Raw genomic sequence first — 16,804 nt, forward strand, 5'->3', positions numbered from 1 at the left:
TATTTATGATGAGTCTCAAGAGTATCAGCATAAGATCCAGCAGGATTATTAGTTTGTGTTCCAGTAGGATATCGGGAAATTTTTTTAATCCACATTTTCCCTTTGTCTAGTTGGGGATAAATTTTTCAGTAACCATGGAGTAAAATAAGGTGGCCTGCATGGCAAGCTTGAGCAATGGTGTAGATTCCATCAGGGCAGTCCTAACAGGCAGTCTTAACAGGCTCTTGAACATTCCTTCCTGCCTTCTGACATCCTACCCTGGGCCACCCCTGCCTTGTGTGGGCGCTGAACCTAGTGACTTGTTTGGCTGATGAACAAAGTTTAATGGAAGCAATGGTCCATCACTTTCAAAACCAGACCACAAAGACAATGCCCTCCCATTAGTCACCTACTCTCTTACTTCTCATGGGATTCTTCTAATAAAGAGGGCTGTGATTTTGTGATCTCCCTTGCATGAATGTCTATGTATCAGGGAACTGAAGTTCTTATTTCAATAACCCTCCAAAGTTATCCTGGCAGTGCTCACATCAGCCAAGCCCTCTGATGAGACTACAGCCCCAGACCACATGAGGAGTGCAGCCTTGTGACAGATCCTGAACTGGACACCCACCTCTACAGAGACTGTGAGATTATTCATATACATTGTTTTAAGTCTCTAAACATGAAGCTACTTAGTTTCACAGTACAGATACCTAATAACCATAGCCATAGAACTTATATTATCAGTTGCACTTGGACCTTGAGCTTCTTGACCAAGTCCCGTACATATCTTTTATTACATCTCTCATCTTCTTTCTCCATTTCTATTAGTTGTTCTTTCTTGCTTTCTGTTCCATTTTAGTCCCCCTTGTCAGTACCTATGATTACATCCTTGACCATTGATTAGAGGTTGAAATTGAAAGCAGCTTATTTGTAGGGACAATGTGCAGTTCAAAAAGAAATACTCCATCCTTGGCCAAAAACAAAAGAGTTTTTTTCTTTGTTAAAGCCAATTTCTTCAGACTTGCTGAGACTATTTCCTCCAGAGCTGCAATGATTCTTATTTGGTCTGGAGCCAATGCCTAGTGTTTGAATGAAATTGGTTTTCCCATTGTTTCCTCAGGGGAGTGCAGACAAATAAATTTTCTGCTTAAAAATGCAGTTTCTTTCTAGACCTAAACAGATGATCCCATAAGCTTATATTTCCTATTCATCAGGTCCACTACAGAAATAACCTTTTAGGAATTATGAGTTCTTTTGGTAATGACACACAAGTTATCAAGAGCAAATCTTCTGAAGGATGGGACTCCAGAGGGTTTTATTAGGTTCCCAAGGTTATTAGCTGAAAAACATACTTGCAAGTAAATACGTAGATAATACCATCATCAGTAATAGCCATATAGAGCCTTTTTCTTAGTATTCACTCTATACCAGCCTTCTGTAGTGGGATCACTACCAAATTCCCATGCAAAGAGAAGTGCTATCCTCACTACGGAAATGAGAACCAAAAGCCAGGTGCTAGCAGCTCACATATGCAATCTTAGCTATTCAGGATACTGAGATCTGAGGATCACGGTTTGAAGCCAGCCTGGGCAGGAAAGTCCATGAGCCTCTTGATCTCAAGTAAACTACTGAGAAAGAGCTGGAAGTGGCACTGTGGCTCAAGCGGTGGAGCACTAATCTTGAGCATAAAGAGACTCAGAGACAGCACCCAGCACCTCAGTTCAAGCCCCAGGACTGGAAAAGAAATAAAGGAAGGAAGAAGGGAAGGAAGGAGAGAGAGAGAGAGAGAGAGAGAGAGAGAGAGAAGGAAGGAAGGAAGGAAGGAAGGAAAGGAGACCCAGAGACTGCAAATAAACTTTGTAGAATGTTTGCCCAGATTTGTGTTTGTGCAGGTGTTTCTAATGACTTAACAAGTGAAATTTTCAACAAAGAAGGAAACATTTAATAGATTCACCTATTAGTTCCTAAAATTGCCAGAAATCTGATTGGATTCTTAAAAATCCATCTATCTTGATGGTATCTGCTTAAAATGTTCAGTCAGTCATAATGATGAATGTTTGTGGATGCCTTTAATATATTATTTATTCATTCATTCATTTATATAAAATGGCTTGTTCTCTTTGAAGAAAGAGATATTTAAACACTGAATTTTACCAGTCACTGACATATGTAAATATTCAACTAAGATGAGTCAATTAAAAAGCTCCAAAGCTGAAATTCTCCTGTGCATATGAAATTTAAATTCTTTTTTTAAAAAATGGAAACCAGCTACTGCATCTATTCTCACGGTTCCACTTACTGTAAGTAGGCTGGAAATTTCCAAGTGTAAATGCTCAGCCCACAGGAACTTCTGTCCAAATGTTAGACACACTTCCCCACCTCCTCCTTCACCACTCACACGGCTATGAAAATGTATGCCGCGCACATGTATATAGTGCACACATGCATGTGTGTACATGTGCACAAACTCCTTCACTTACATTGTATACTGATCCACACAAGCATGTGCATATACACATGCACACGTGTATATACATGCACTGAGGCATATTTGCGTGCACATGCATGTATATTCACTCACAAACAGTGTAGACACTCACATAGACACTCATAACACTAACACACAGAAGCTTATACACGTAAGCACACACTCCTACACAGCTACAAGATCATATGGACACGTGCACACAGACAAAGCAAATTACATGTATATAATCACATTCTAATACCAAAACACACATGCATAAGAGCTTAATCCATATAGAGTTGATTTTTACATAGGTATGAAAAGGAAGTTGAGTTTATCATATTTTATAGTTTGCATGTTCATGTCCATTTCTTCCAGCACCATGTACTGAAAAGACTGTCCTTTCTCCATCAGATTTACTTTTGTACCTTGGCCAAAAATCAGTTCCCTGTTTCCTGCCCTATTGATAAATGAGTCTAACCTTAAACCTATTTTGTACTATAGGTTTATATGACATCTTAAATTCATGTACTATAAGTTCCCCAACATTGCTATTTTTCAATATTGTTATGGCTAACCTACTTCACATTTATGCATACAAATATTAGAATCTGTATTGCTTATATCTACAAAGCATTATCCTGCTGGGATAATGACTCTGATCATATTAGATTCATAAATGAATTAGGAAACAACTGGTATCTTAACTGTGGTAGCTTACAATGCATAAGAACAGTACATCTACCCACTTTTCTAGGTCATCTTTGGTCTCTTACATCTGAAATTACTAAACTCCTTGCGGCTCTCCCTGCTGGAGAAATGTTCTCCAAGTCTGTGCATATGCTTGTTTCCTCTGTCCGCTTGCCTCTGCTGTTATTGCCCATAGCCTACCCCATACACATACACTCACATAAAGCCCAACCCTGTACTTCTTTGCACAATATCTAGTCCTACTGTGGTTTGCAGATGGGATATCACATCTTCACAGCCTGCCTCGTTCCTTTCCTCACTGTCCCACAACTTTCTCACCCTGATGTCTCTCTCATAGTACTAAGCCCTAGAGGAAGCAACTACTCCTTTAATTGTTTTAACCATCAGACCCGGTGGCCTTAGAATGTAGAGACCATTCCTGATGTGGGCTGTATATGTAGCCTATAACATTCAGCCAGGGTTCTGTTAATAACAATTGATTTTAAGAGTGGAGAAATGAAGGAAGGAGAGAAGGAAAAGAAAGGAAAGAGGAAGGGAAGGAGGGAGGGAAGCTAACAGATGGGATCAAGGCCCTCCTCTATGTCAAGCTCTATGATACAGTAGCAAAAGGAAGAAAAACATACTTTCCCACCGCAAGGTTATCAGCATGCCCACATATAGGTGTTTCCTCTCTAATATGCTTGCAATATTGATCCTTAAGAGATAAAAATAAATAAATAAGGTAAAGTACAGTTCCATCCCTTAAGTATTCCCCATAGAATTTGTTGACCTGTGCCACGATGCAGGGAATCATAACTCTACCTTTTCCAAATGTATTTCTAGCTTATTTTGTAGTGTGGTATTTCTCCATAGAGTTCCCATAGATTTGGGGATTCCCCCCGCCATTCCCCCACAGATTATAACAGTAGCCATCACCCAGCCTCAAAGGACAGAGGAGACCATCAGAGACTCCACTGAAGATGTGTTTTGACATTTTCCTAGGACATTCTGTTGCTAGTGCTGTCATTGACATGGCTGCTTGTTGATGTCGGGCAACAACTTTGAAGTTCTCTTGATATTTCTCTCATAGTCTCAGACTGGCACAGGCTCTCAAGTCACCTCACTTGAAGGTGAAGGGAGAAAAAAGGAGGGTTTTATGCATGCCTTCCTTTTGTTAGGAAAGCGAAATATTTGCCAGAAGGAGTCTGGCAGACTTCCTCTGGTTTTTCAGGAGCTGTGAAAAAATAAGTACTGTCCACCTGGATGGAAGCAAAACTGTGAGAGCAAAGATTAGCAATGTCACGATTCACTTACTAATCATGGCTTGTTACAGCGGCTGCAAATGATGTAGCCATGGAGGAAAGTAACTCTCTGGTAATGAAGAAGAAAGGGATTGTGTCTTGGCTAGGACATTAAGGACATCATCCATGATTATATACAAGGTCCTTCTCCTGTCTCACACAACACACACATGCTCTCATGCATGCATGCACACACATAAAGACACGTGTGCATGCGCACACACACACATGCACACATATGCACAGACCTGCATTTCCTCTTCCACACAGCTCTGACTCTTTCTTCCTGCAGCTTTATCAGAGTACTTTCATGCATGGTGATGAAAACAACCAACTTCTGCATCTCCTTTGTTCCTTACCAAAAGTGTCTTAGAATTTCCTGCTGATTTATTTCCCTAAGTTTTACGAACTGTTTCTCAATGAACAATCCTGTGTTGAATGCATTCAATTTATAATAAATATGAGAAGGACTGCCATCTTTTAAAATATAGTCTTCCCATCTGTACACTAAATTCTCTTTCTATCCCTCCGCAAAGAACTATTGTTTTCTGCAAAAAGAACAAAATAAGTGTCTCTTATTATCATCATTTCCTCTATCTGATTTATAGAACATTCTTTTGGTGTTGGCTACTATAAAATGAATCTTTGTTTTATTGTTTTCAGAATGTTCCATTGGCTAATTTGGGCATCTGGAAGAAGTATTGATTTTCATGTGATGACCTTGTCCAGCCATTCAAAAATTTCATTTGTCCCCACCCTTGTTCTGAACTTTAATGGAAGCTCTTGTCAAATCTTCATTATTAGGTCTGCTTATTCCTATAAGTTTAGAATCAATAGCCTTTAGTAAGTCAAAGAAAGTTCCTTCTATTCCTGGTTTGTTTTGAATTGGTATAATAAGCAAATGTGGGCTTTGGGGCATCTTTTGAGATGAACATACAGTTTTTCCCCATATTACGTTGACATCAGGACTGTGGGAACTTCTTTCTCATGGGAGTCTGGAGTGAGGCAATCCAGGGATGACTTCGGCCAATCCAAGAACTCCCACACATCACCCCTCACCCTCACCACACTCCCCTCCCTCTACTCAGTGACCTCTGCCACGAAGGACTCAAGACAAGGCAGTCTCTGAAGCTTCAAGACCTTCTGTGTCTTTGTACATCTTTTTCTACAACTTGAGCTCATTCACTCACCATTTGTTTGAAGTTTTACATCCATATCTATAAATAATTTTTCCTCATTTTGCTTTTTATTATCTTTATGTAGTTGTACGAAGGGGTTTCAATTCAACATATCTGGTATGTGAGTACAAAGCATCTTGATCAGTGTCACCTCTTTCAAAATTCTGTCCCATCTCTCCCAACCCCAGCCTTCTCCTCAATTTACCTGGTTCCATTGTCACCTTTGCATATTGACTTCCTACTTATCTACTTTCATCTTTTAATGAGACATACATTCTAACATACCATTTATATGCAAAAATAGAAGCCCAAAGATACTACAGATGTGCAGTGATACCATGGGGATGGTGGTTCTGTTCCACTCAATCATGGTATGCTTCACACACCATCATTACAAGATGGTGAGTGTACTTTCAGTTATTACTTCCTTCGTTAAAACACAAAGAATGAGCCAAGTGCTGGTGGCTCATGCCTGTAATTCTAGCAACTCAGGAGGCTGAGATCTAAGAATCCTGGTTCAAAGCCAGCTGGGACAGAAAAGTCCATCAGACTCTTATCTCCAATTACTCCCTTCCTTAAAACACAAAGAATGGGTCAGGTGCTGGTGGCTCACACCTGTAATCCTAGCTACTCTGGAGGCTGATATCTGAGGATCCTGGTTCAAACCTAGCTAAGGCAGGAAACTCCATGAGTCTCATCCCCAGTAAACCACCAGAAAATCAGAAGTGGAGCTGTAGCTCAAAGTAATAGAGCACTCACCTTGAGCAGGAAAGCTCAAGGATGGCATCTAGACCCTGAGTTCAAGCCCAGTGGCTGAAAAAAAAAAGTGAGGGAAACCAATGTGGGAAAAGGACTATTCCAGTTCAGCATGCCCCTTTCTATCAGGTGAGCAGATGCTTTCTCATAAACCAGACCCAGTTGATGTCCTTTTCCATCAGGTAGACTGAATCACCCAGTATGGCCACATTGATACTGGAGATCCCAAGGCAATGAGAGTTCCCTCGAGTGGCTTTGACCATTGATACCATTGCTGGTGCTAGAAATGCTGTCTACCCTCTTTAGAATGCATGGATTCTACTGTTCCTTGACAAGCCAAGGTTCTACCTGCAGTAGGCTGGAGGGTAGAGACGGGGCAACCCCAAAAACTAGAGCTTTACATCCCTTACTCTCTACCAAAATCTTTACACCTTTGTTCATTTTCCTGGAGCTCACATGGTTCATGTCACTTCGGTCCTCAGGAACACTCACTGGACTTAAGGCCATCATGGCTTCTCAACCTGATAGTCCAGCTAGCTGGTCCTGGGGCTTACCTACAGCCTTCATAGCCACCAGCCCTCCTACGCATGCAGAGGTCTTTGATTCTCTGCTCATGTTGTCAGCCTAGAAGGTCCCTTTTTAACCTCCTCAACTGCTTCTCAGAAATTCATTTGGGGCCAGGGCTGTAGCTCAGTGATAGAGCACTTGCGTAGCATGCATAAAGACCTAGGTTTGGTCTAGCAAAACAGACAGACAGACAGACAGAGAAAGAGAAAGAAACTTTTATAAAAGTTCATTTGGGTATGAAGAGGTAGCTCAGTGACAGAATGCTCACTTTGACTGTTCAAGGTCCTTGGTTCCATCCCCAACACTGACTACCACCACCACCACCAAAACATCCTCATTTTAGCCTTCTTTATATCATCTGACAGAGTGAGAGGACTGTTCTCAAATTCTGATGGATATGCTTATGAACAATACTTTTTTTTTCTGGCAAGGCAACATTTACTTCTGCAGAAGGGTGCACCATCAGCCCAAAATCTGGCAGACAAGAACAGGCAGGCTGCCCCGCTATTTATACCTAACACAGCAGGCCCCGCCCCTTTGCTCAGACTGGTTGAACTCAGGTTCAACTGCTTGGGATTGGCTAGTTCGAATAGAGTAAAGTGTATTTACATAAGGTGACTTTGAAATAAGATGAGCAGTACACAAGTAATCTCAAAATATACCCACACTTTCTGCTATTTCTTAAACAGTCTGAGGCATGTCTTAATTCCATCTTGAAAAGAAACCAGTTCGAGACAAAAACCTTACACTTCAGAAACCCTGCCTGTGCCAAAGCAGTTGCTTATAAACAACATCATTGTATATATTCCAATATTCTTCCTTGTGTGTGACGGTAGTGGGGCTTGAACTCAGAGCCTCAAGCTACTGCTTCAATTTTACTCAAGGCTAGTGCTCTGCCACTCAAGCCATACCTTCCACTTCTTATTTATTCCAACCTTAGTTGATTTATGGTTTTCGTGTCTGCCTCTAGACTAGAGTAGAAAGTCAGGTTTAGGATTTTCACTTTCCTTTTGTTCCGCATGTTTAGTTAACACATGATATATTCCAATTTGTTGTAAATAAAATAAAACTATGCACTCTGCCTTCCAGGGAAGGTCTCACAGAGAAGGAGGAGGTAAACTGAGGACAGCAGCGCTGCTCAAGGTATTCCCTCACCTGACAGTGACAGCAGGAAGATTTGAAAAGGACCGGACCTATCAGGCTATTTTCCCCTTGTATCTTTAGCCAGATAAAAAGTGGAATAAAATGACAGAATCAATAGAAGTATAAAGCTGATTAGTGAGTTGTTTGGATCCTTTTAAGCCTTTGTTGAGGGCACACTGGTCTGATTCAGACACGTATTTTATGTAACAGCTACGTTTCTGAGCCTAGAGAATAAAAACATAAATCTTCCAAAACAAGGGAGCCTTCCCCGCCCTCCAGCACTAGACGTTTCGAATGGTGCAGGGCATCTCTGCTGCAGATTCCAAGAATGAGGTAATGCCTCTGACACCAGACTCCTTGGAAGGTGTGCACTCCAGAGTTGGAATATGTTACATGATTACAAGGTCGTGGTTCTTATTAGTCAGAACAGATGTTGCCATGTTTCATGCCCCTATGAAGTTCACTTCGAGTCGTCTTTTTCTGCAGAATTCATAATTGCTATTCCTCATGGATCCTTTAAGAATTGTCTTATCTTTATGTGAGTTCAAGGCAGGAGGTGACACGGCAAGAGCAATCTTTTAACTCTTTGTGATGAGCCCGGGGCTCTGATGACAGGTATATACCTGCTCTCTTTTTAAGAGCCCTGGAAGAATTCGATTTGACATTGGTAAGTCAAGCATTTCAGCACTCGCAAGAGAAGACCTCGGTTGATCCTGTTACCCCCAAATAATCATATTTTCAGAGAAGTATTTGTTCCATCTTTCCATACTGAGAGAAAATCATGAAAGGTGAAACAGGACCAAGTAAGGAAATGTTTTCCTTCCAACCATGCGTCTATGCACATAATGTATTTCAAAGCACGGGGCATTTTAGCCTGAGAAGTTTTGGTAACACACTGTTGCGTTGTAAAAGGACAACATTGATGGAACAGTGGTGACCTTTGGATCAAAGCAGGCATGCGTGTAAATCCTAACTCCACCACTGGAATCTCTGAGCTTCTGTAAAGTTGAGCAAAGGTACTCACCCTGTGGACTTGTCATCCATATGAGGGGTGACCTTACCCAGAAAGCGCATAGGACAGCGGTGTTATTTGAGAATATTCTGTGGTTACTAGAATTTTATTTTTCTCACTTAGATAAAGAGAAGATTTTGGCCTGTGGGAACTTTTGAATAGTTAATTATTTTAACTCGGTTTTATTGAAAATGGATAAATCTCCAGGAAATACAATCTTATGAAATTGACTCCTATGCCGGGCGCCAGTGGCTCACTCCTGTAATCTTAATGATTCAGGAGACTGAGATCTGAGGATCTCAATTTGAAGCCAGCCCCAGGAAGGAAAGTTTTTGAGACTCTTATCTCCAGTTAAAAATCAAAAGAAAAGCTGGAAATGAAGCTGTGGCTCAAGTGGTAGAATGCTGACCTTGAGCAAGAAAGCTTGAGGAGCAGCACCTAAGCCATGAATTCAAATTCAAGGACTGGCATTTTTTTTTTAAATTGACCTCTATAGAGATAGAAACTTACTGTCTCTGTAAAAGAGTGATTCCCATGGGATAAAAAGTTAAAGTTGTAGGAGAGCTCCACCTACAAAAGAAACAGAAAAAACCAATTGCTTTTCTAGGAAATCCACCAAGCATCCAAGTACCAGATGCCCCCAGTACTACTCATGTAATTGCTGAATGCTGAACAGGAAAAGAAAACTTTGAGCTTTCTTATTTAGGGGTATAATGCTAACTGTAAAACCTGACAACAGTTGCACATAAACTCATAGATTCGTCTAATGCATGACATCTGTAGGAATCCTTCCCGACCATCCCAGGGGACCACGCAGAGGCAGGCAGGCACAGGAGAAAGATTATTATAAGGTTTATTAGAAGGGCCATATCTCCCCCGGAGAGGGAGTTCATGGCATCTGTCCCTATCCCAGTGGCAAGTAGGTCTGGGGAGGGGGGTGCAAGTGGGGTAAATGTGTTCACAGGTGGATCTGGGCAGAGAGAGGGAGTGGCCAGCTGTATGGCGTGATCTCTAGGGCGGGGAAGAGCTCAGGTATGAGTGGAGCTGAGGAGCAAAGGTGGGGATAAAACTAACAATGTCAACATAAAGCATCTTAAAATTTAACAAGCTGAATTTAACACTTACATAAAGAGATATCAATCACAGAAAGATTTTTTTTATCAATTCCTAATTTATTCTAGAGGAGAGATATCAATCACAGAAAGATTTTTTATCAATTCCTAATTTATTCTAGAGGAACGATTGTTATCTTGAATATATAATGAGTAATACTTGTGGGGAAAAAAAGTCCGAAACAGTATTTGAATGAGGGAATTCGCTAGAGAACCAATTAGTTTGTAAAACTTCAAATGGTAAAGGTTCTTAGGCATTGTTGAAATGCTCAATTTCACATATAATAAGAGAAATGCAGATTAAAAATACAGTGAAAAAGTATTTCTCACCTGTGAATTGCTCAAAACTCAAAAGCTCAGGCAAGCAGCTAGGGCTCACATTTGCAATTCTAGCTACTTAGGAGGCTGAAATCTGAAGATCACAGTGCAAAGCCAGACCTCTAGTCTGGATTTTTATCGGTTAATTGGAGAAAGTCTCACAGATCTGTCTGCCCAGATTGGCTTCAAACCACAATCCTTTTGGTCTTGGCCTCTTGAGAACCTAGGATTACAGGCATGAGTCACCAGTGCCTGGCCCAAAGTTTCGGGTTTTTTTTAATATATTAGTTTATTTATTTCTCCATAGTGGGATATACTTAAGACCAAAGAAATAGATACTATAAATAAGCAGCAAGCTTGAAGCTTTGTAGTAATTGTCATATTGGTATTTGTGGTTTATTATTGTGTATATCATAGGAGTAATGGTATAATATTCTGTCATCCCTGGTATTCTTTCAAATAAGGATTAGGAAAATCCATGTATAAAACAATTAGTGAGACTGAAAAAACCCTGAAGTCTTCCATTTGATTTGAAGACATACAAGAGGTATTTTGTCTTGAAACAAGCATATTGTATGGTTCCATCCACTAGGAGATCCTACAAACAGTGACTAATCTGGTATTATTGGGCACACAAAGCTCCCAGACTGTAGTCTTAAAAAATAATAATAACAACATGTTCATTAAAAAGAAGACTCAGGGTTCCTTGAAGAAATGTCAGATTCTAGATCTGACATAATGGACAGAAGGAGTCTGAACCATCTTGTCACCCCTTGATGGCCATACTGAGGTCAAGGCGACTTGGCCCAGGATGCTGGAGTCACCTAGAAGAGGCTCTCATTGGATAAAAAGAGACAAATTGAACTACCAGTTAAGATGACAACTACTTATGTATTGGGTGGATGGAAATGTGTCAAACATGTTCAAATCCATGAGTACAAAATGATTTTCTTTGCAATGCCTGCTTGGGATAAAACCCAGTGCCTTACGTATGCTAGGAAGCAATTTACCACTGGAAACAACTCTGTGTGTGTGTGTGTGTGTGTGTGTGTGTGTGTGTGTGTGTGTGTGTGTGTGTATGCACACGCACAAGCATGCACGTGCATGTGCTGGTAGTGGGGCTTGAACTCAGAACCGGGATGTTGTCCCTTAGGTTTTGCACTCAAGAATGGCACTCTGCCACTTTAGCCACAGTTCCACTTCTTGCTTATTGTTGGTTAACTGGAGATAAAAGTCCCACAGACTTCCCTGCCTGGGTTGGCTTTGAACCTTGATCCTCAGATCTCAGCCTCCTGAGTAGCTAGGATTACAAGTGTGTGAGCTACCAGCACTCAGTGAAAAGGACATTTTTTAAAGAAAGGAAACAAGTTGACAATCATTGGAGAAACCTAACGTGCCAATTCATCCAATAAAATCAGGTGAAAGGTGGTAAACAAAGCATTTATCTTGCCTTTTCTACTTGAAATCTGTCACTGAATGACCAAATGGAGATGAGTGCAAGTTTTTTTCCTATGTAAGAATTCCAGTTGATAAATGGAGAAGGAAGGAAGCAATTCGACTATCAGTCTGTGCCGCTCATAATGAACTGATGGTTGTTGTAGGTAATGCTCATCAGTGGCTGCTTCTATCACAAGCGGAGATAGTTAAACATTCAGTACCACTTGATAGAAAAGATAGTACCAAAATGAGCCCAAAACTAAGCCTGCATCTCATCAAGTGCAAATTTACAGGAGGTACAAATGCCACAAGACACAATAGGAGCCATCAATGAACTCCAGACTCTGGAAAACGGTGTAAGAAAAAAATGTGTTCAGTGGACACTTGAAAAGGGAAGATCTAGGGTCCTTGCAGAGAATTCAGCAATGGCTGGTGCTTATTGTGTATGGACCCATACACTTTAACACCCCAATACCTAAAATTTCATCCCTGTGATACTATTATTATTCCATATATATGGCTTGAGAAACAGGCACAGAGAGGCAAAGTAGCCTGCCTAAGGCATACAGACAGTAAATAGCAAAGACACTTCAGCCCCAGGATTGATTCCAGAGCCATCCCTAGTCCCCACACAGTGCTGCTGCTTCCTCACAAAGTCACAGGGAGACAACTTGACACCCCACACCCCCAGGTTGGATGCCAAGTCTCAGAGATAATCTGTCAAAATGCCAGGATGAATAGGTAGGCAAAGAAACAGAAGCTAGACATGGAAACTGAGCCACTAAAACCAACAAGGCACAATAGTACACTTGGGCCATGGAGCAGCAGGGTGAAGGCCTGAGGAGATCAGGATCCAGGGTCTCCATTCACGCAGCTGCTCCCCTATCATCTTGGGGGTACAAAAGTGAGGTCTTGGCTGTGGTAGTGGTAGCAGTGTTAGACTAAAGAGCAACGTGTTGAGGCAGATTTGCACAGTAGCTTCTAGCCACATTCATTTTAAGCACATCCTTTCTTTCATCTGCATGTACCTTGCACTAGGGACAGATAGAGAATAGATGTGAGTACAAGTCTTCAATCTTTTGTTGGTAGATATCCATCAGGGTCACCAAACAGATGAGATCTCATGATTCCCAGCAACCAGATGAACCTAGTGGTTGGATGGTGGCATATACACAGAATGGAATATCACTCAGACTTGAAGAGCAAGGGAATTCTGAGCCTGGCTATAACAATGGGATGAACCTTGAAGAGACATGATACTAAATGCAATGAGCCAGACACAAAAGGAAAACGCTGTGTGATTCCATTATATGAGGTACCTAGAGTCATCAAATTCAGAGACAAAATAAAAGTTGCCAGGGACTGGAGAAGGGAGGATTTAATAAAATGTTTTCAATTCAGAAAGATGAAACCCTTCTGGAGAGAGATGGCGGTGATGACTGCATAACAGTGGGAAAGCACTCGAAATCTCGCTGAACTGTGAGCTTTACAATCGTTAAATGGTAGATTTCACATTATATACATTTTACCACGGTAACTGAGATTGAATGCACTGATGTGATGATTACTCGTAACGTTTCTGACAGCTCGATAATGTGACACTGTACACTCGTTGAAATGCAGTTGCTCAGTGAAATGTGGGAGGTGAAGGCCAGCTGGCCAGCGAGCACCTGGAGCACCCCGGGAGGCAGAGGGCCTGCGTCGAGCAGTTGGCCCCGCCCCAGATGCAGACTCCTGTATCAAGGAAACAAAGCACATTCTCCATGTGACACCCAAGCCTGGTCTCTAAGATAAGGAGAATAACAAGACCTTGTTCTCTGGTTTCTCCCCCAGGTGGCAGTGACCAAAGAAGACACTCTCTGGGCCGAAGTTCTAGTGAATGGAGGGAAGGAAGAAGGCAATTTCCTAATTGGTACCCTATACATCAGGTCAAATCATATTCTTACTTTTTAACTCTACCAAACAGATGGTAGCCGTGTGCAAGATGGTGTAATGGCAATGGATAGCCCAAGACTCCAGCCTTCCTTGCCCAAAGGCATAGCTCCTCTGGTCTTTGTCGTGACGTGAGCCTCTTTTATTTGTTGCCTTCTGACAGAGGCACAGGTTGACCTGAGAGGTTGAACCAACCTGGCACAGCTGGTCATAGGTAAATCTGGGTTCAAATTAGACTAACATGCTCATTCTAAAGCTCCAGCAAGTGCCGCAGAGCCCATCCACTGAGCACAGACCAGCTGTAGCTATCACTAAGAAGAAACAAAGGCCATTCACCAATAGAGGAAACTTAAACTCACTCACAGGGTGAAAAATTAATGACATACCCACTAGCATAAAGGTTTCCCTCTTAGAGTCAACAGGCTTTTTCTATGAAGACCCAAATAGTAAGTAAATACGTTCAGGGGTATGGTTTTTTTGGAGCTTTTTACTACCAAAGCAAACCATGTATAAAGCTACCATAGTCATTATGTAAAGACGTGATTGTGTTCCAATAAAACTTCATTTACAAAAACAAGTAGAGGACTACATTTGGCCTACTATGGGCCATAGGGGTGATGACCTCTCTCTCATCTGCACGCTGTGGGGTACACTTGTACTTTATCAGCCATGACTGAGACCAGTGGTGGTCCCCCAGACTGCTTTACTGATAAGAGCCACCCTTGTATTGCTGGTAAAGGCTGCTTTTCCCTAGCAATTGGCTCTTGCAGACAGCCCGTAGTCCAGCTCCTGGATGCCAGTTTAGTCCTCTGATTGTAATCGTTCTTAGGAAACCTGACTTCCTTGTGAATTTTGTTGGGCTATTACCCTGAGTATGATAACTCTCAGGGAGACAGCAGATTAATTTTAGAAGTCATCTTCAGCAAGTTTGCTGACCCCAGAGTCTCTCCTAATAGCCTAAGGAGGGCTTAGGGATGTAGGGAAATGCATGTAATGGGGAGGTTAACGCAGTTACATGTCTCTATAACTCAGAGGAGAATTAGAAATCTCATTTTGCTAAATTTACCCTCTCTATATGTTTGATTGTTTCAAACAATCCAGTCTTTATTTTCTTTCCCTATTGGTGGTTGTTAGAATTGACAGGTGAAATGGAAGACTTTGGCATTAGTAATATTCCCTTGCCTTGGTCCATCGGGGCTGCTATTATAAAATCCCACAAACCAAGAGGCTTAAACACAACAGGAAGTTATTTCTCACAGTCCTAGAGGCTTACAGTCCCGGATCAAGGCACCAGCATGTTTGTTATATGCCACTTCCTGGCTAACAGATGGCACCTTCTTGCTGTCCTCACATGGCAGAAGGAGCAAGGATCGCTCTTTTGAGGGCACGAATCCCATCATGAGGCCTCCACCCTCACAACCTGGTCACCTCCAACAGGCCCCGCCTCCTGATGTCACCTTGAGGTTAGATCCCGGCATATAAAGTGGAGGGCAGAGAAAACACACAGACATACAGACCCTAGCACCCCGAGGTGGCTGGCATGTAGAGAGGAATGATACTTTAGTTGGATATTTATAATGGAATATCTTCCATGAGGAATGCAGCAGCCATCCTCCCAAAGCAATTCAAAAGCTGCTCAAAAGTTGGTGGCGGTAGCTCGCTGCCCATGTGTGGCTGCTCTCAGGTCCAGTGCTCTCCATAATGAGATGCCCTCTCTTGTCTCTTGCAGATGGATGGTTTCTAGCCTGCTTCCAAACCCCACCTCGGCCGAGTGCTGGGCAGCACTTCTACATGATCCTATGACGCTTGATATGGACGCAGTCCTGTCAGACTTTGTTCGGTCCACGGGAGCAGAACCTGGTCTGGCTAGAGATCTGCTGGAAGGTAATGGAGCTCCTCATCAACTCCCCACCTCCCGCTCAGGCCTGACCTCTCTCCCACCCAGGGCTAAAGAGTTCCATGACCTGACAGTCATATTACCTGCACAGTATTTGGCCGTGTCCAAAATGGAAGAAAATGTTCATGAGAGATGAAATGATTTAGTGATTCTGGTCTGTGTGATCTATTGATCACTGTGCTCTCTGCAGTAAAATAAAAGTACATAAAGCACAGACCAGTTAACTCTTAAAGATATTCAGTCAAAAATGTATCGGTAATCATGTTGAAAGAAAATACATTGGGTGGATTAGAAACTATAAGAACATTCTAGAAAGTACTTTAATGGAACATCTCAATTTTATGACTCTTAGCTGAGACAAAAAAAAATGTCTTAGGCTAAAGTTATGGTGGGAAAAAAATAACCTCATAGTCCATAAGATAGTTGGAAATAATTCATCAGCAAGAAATCGAAATGGGAACTAGAGGTGTGGCTCCAGTGGTAGAGTGCTAGACTTGTTCAAAAAGAGCTAAGCAAGAATAAGAGGCCCTGAGTTCAAACCTCTGTACCAACACAAAAAGAAATCAAAGCGCATTTCAGTCTTTTCAAGTAAAAGCACCATTTGATGTGTGAACAAAAAATGCACATCCTGTTTACTCAGATATTTACTCAGCCATGATCAAAACAGACTAGATATTAAAGGTCAGATTCAGTCTCTAAGTTGGATTTACTTAGTACAGCTTTGATTCTTTTTTTTCCTTTTTTTTGGGGGGCGGGGTGGGGAGAAGGGGAGGGAATGACGGTGTTGATAGACAGAAAACTCGGAAGAGCCCAGTATCACTTAGGACCACGGAGTGAAAGGAAGGATCTTTTTCTTAATATTTTCTGCTCGAGATGTTTAAGTTACAATTTTCAAAACTAGTGAAGCACAATCACTTAAGGAAGAATTACTCCAGATGCATGTAGATGAGGATAGCTTTTCAATCTGATGGAAAGCTAAGATGATGAGGAAATCCCATAGTTCCAAACCAAC

At 41.7% G+C, this 16,804-nt stretch overlaps 1 protein-coding gene across 1 annotated transcript in view; it reads left to right on the forward strand.

The window, feature by feature from the left end:
* Positions 1-16,804, forward strand: part of Otud7a (OTU deubiquitinase 7A) — a 174,461-nt gene that overhangs the window by 99,077 nt on the left and 58,580 nt on the right. The window contains exons 3-4 of the mRNA XM_042697420.1: positions 13,797-13,891; positions 15,625-15,779. Coding sequence (XP_042553354.1) covers positions 15,629-15,779 — 151 coding nt within the window. The 5' untranslated portion in view covers positions 13,797-13,891; positions 15,625-15,628. The remainder of the gene's footprint in view (positions 1-13,796; positions 13,892-15,624; positions 15,780-16,804) is intronic.

The sequence above is a fragment of the Dipodomys spectabilis genome, unplaced genomic scaffold, assembly GCF_019054845.1.
Source record: "Dipodomys spectabilis isolate Male_0828 unplaced genomic scaffold, ASM1905484v1 ptg000219l, whole genome shotgun sequence".
Taxonomy (NCBI): domain Eukaryota; kingdom Metazoa; phylum Chordata; class Mammalia; order Rodentia; family Heteromyidae; genus Dipodomys; species Dipodomys spectabilis.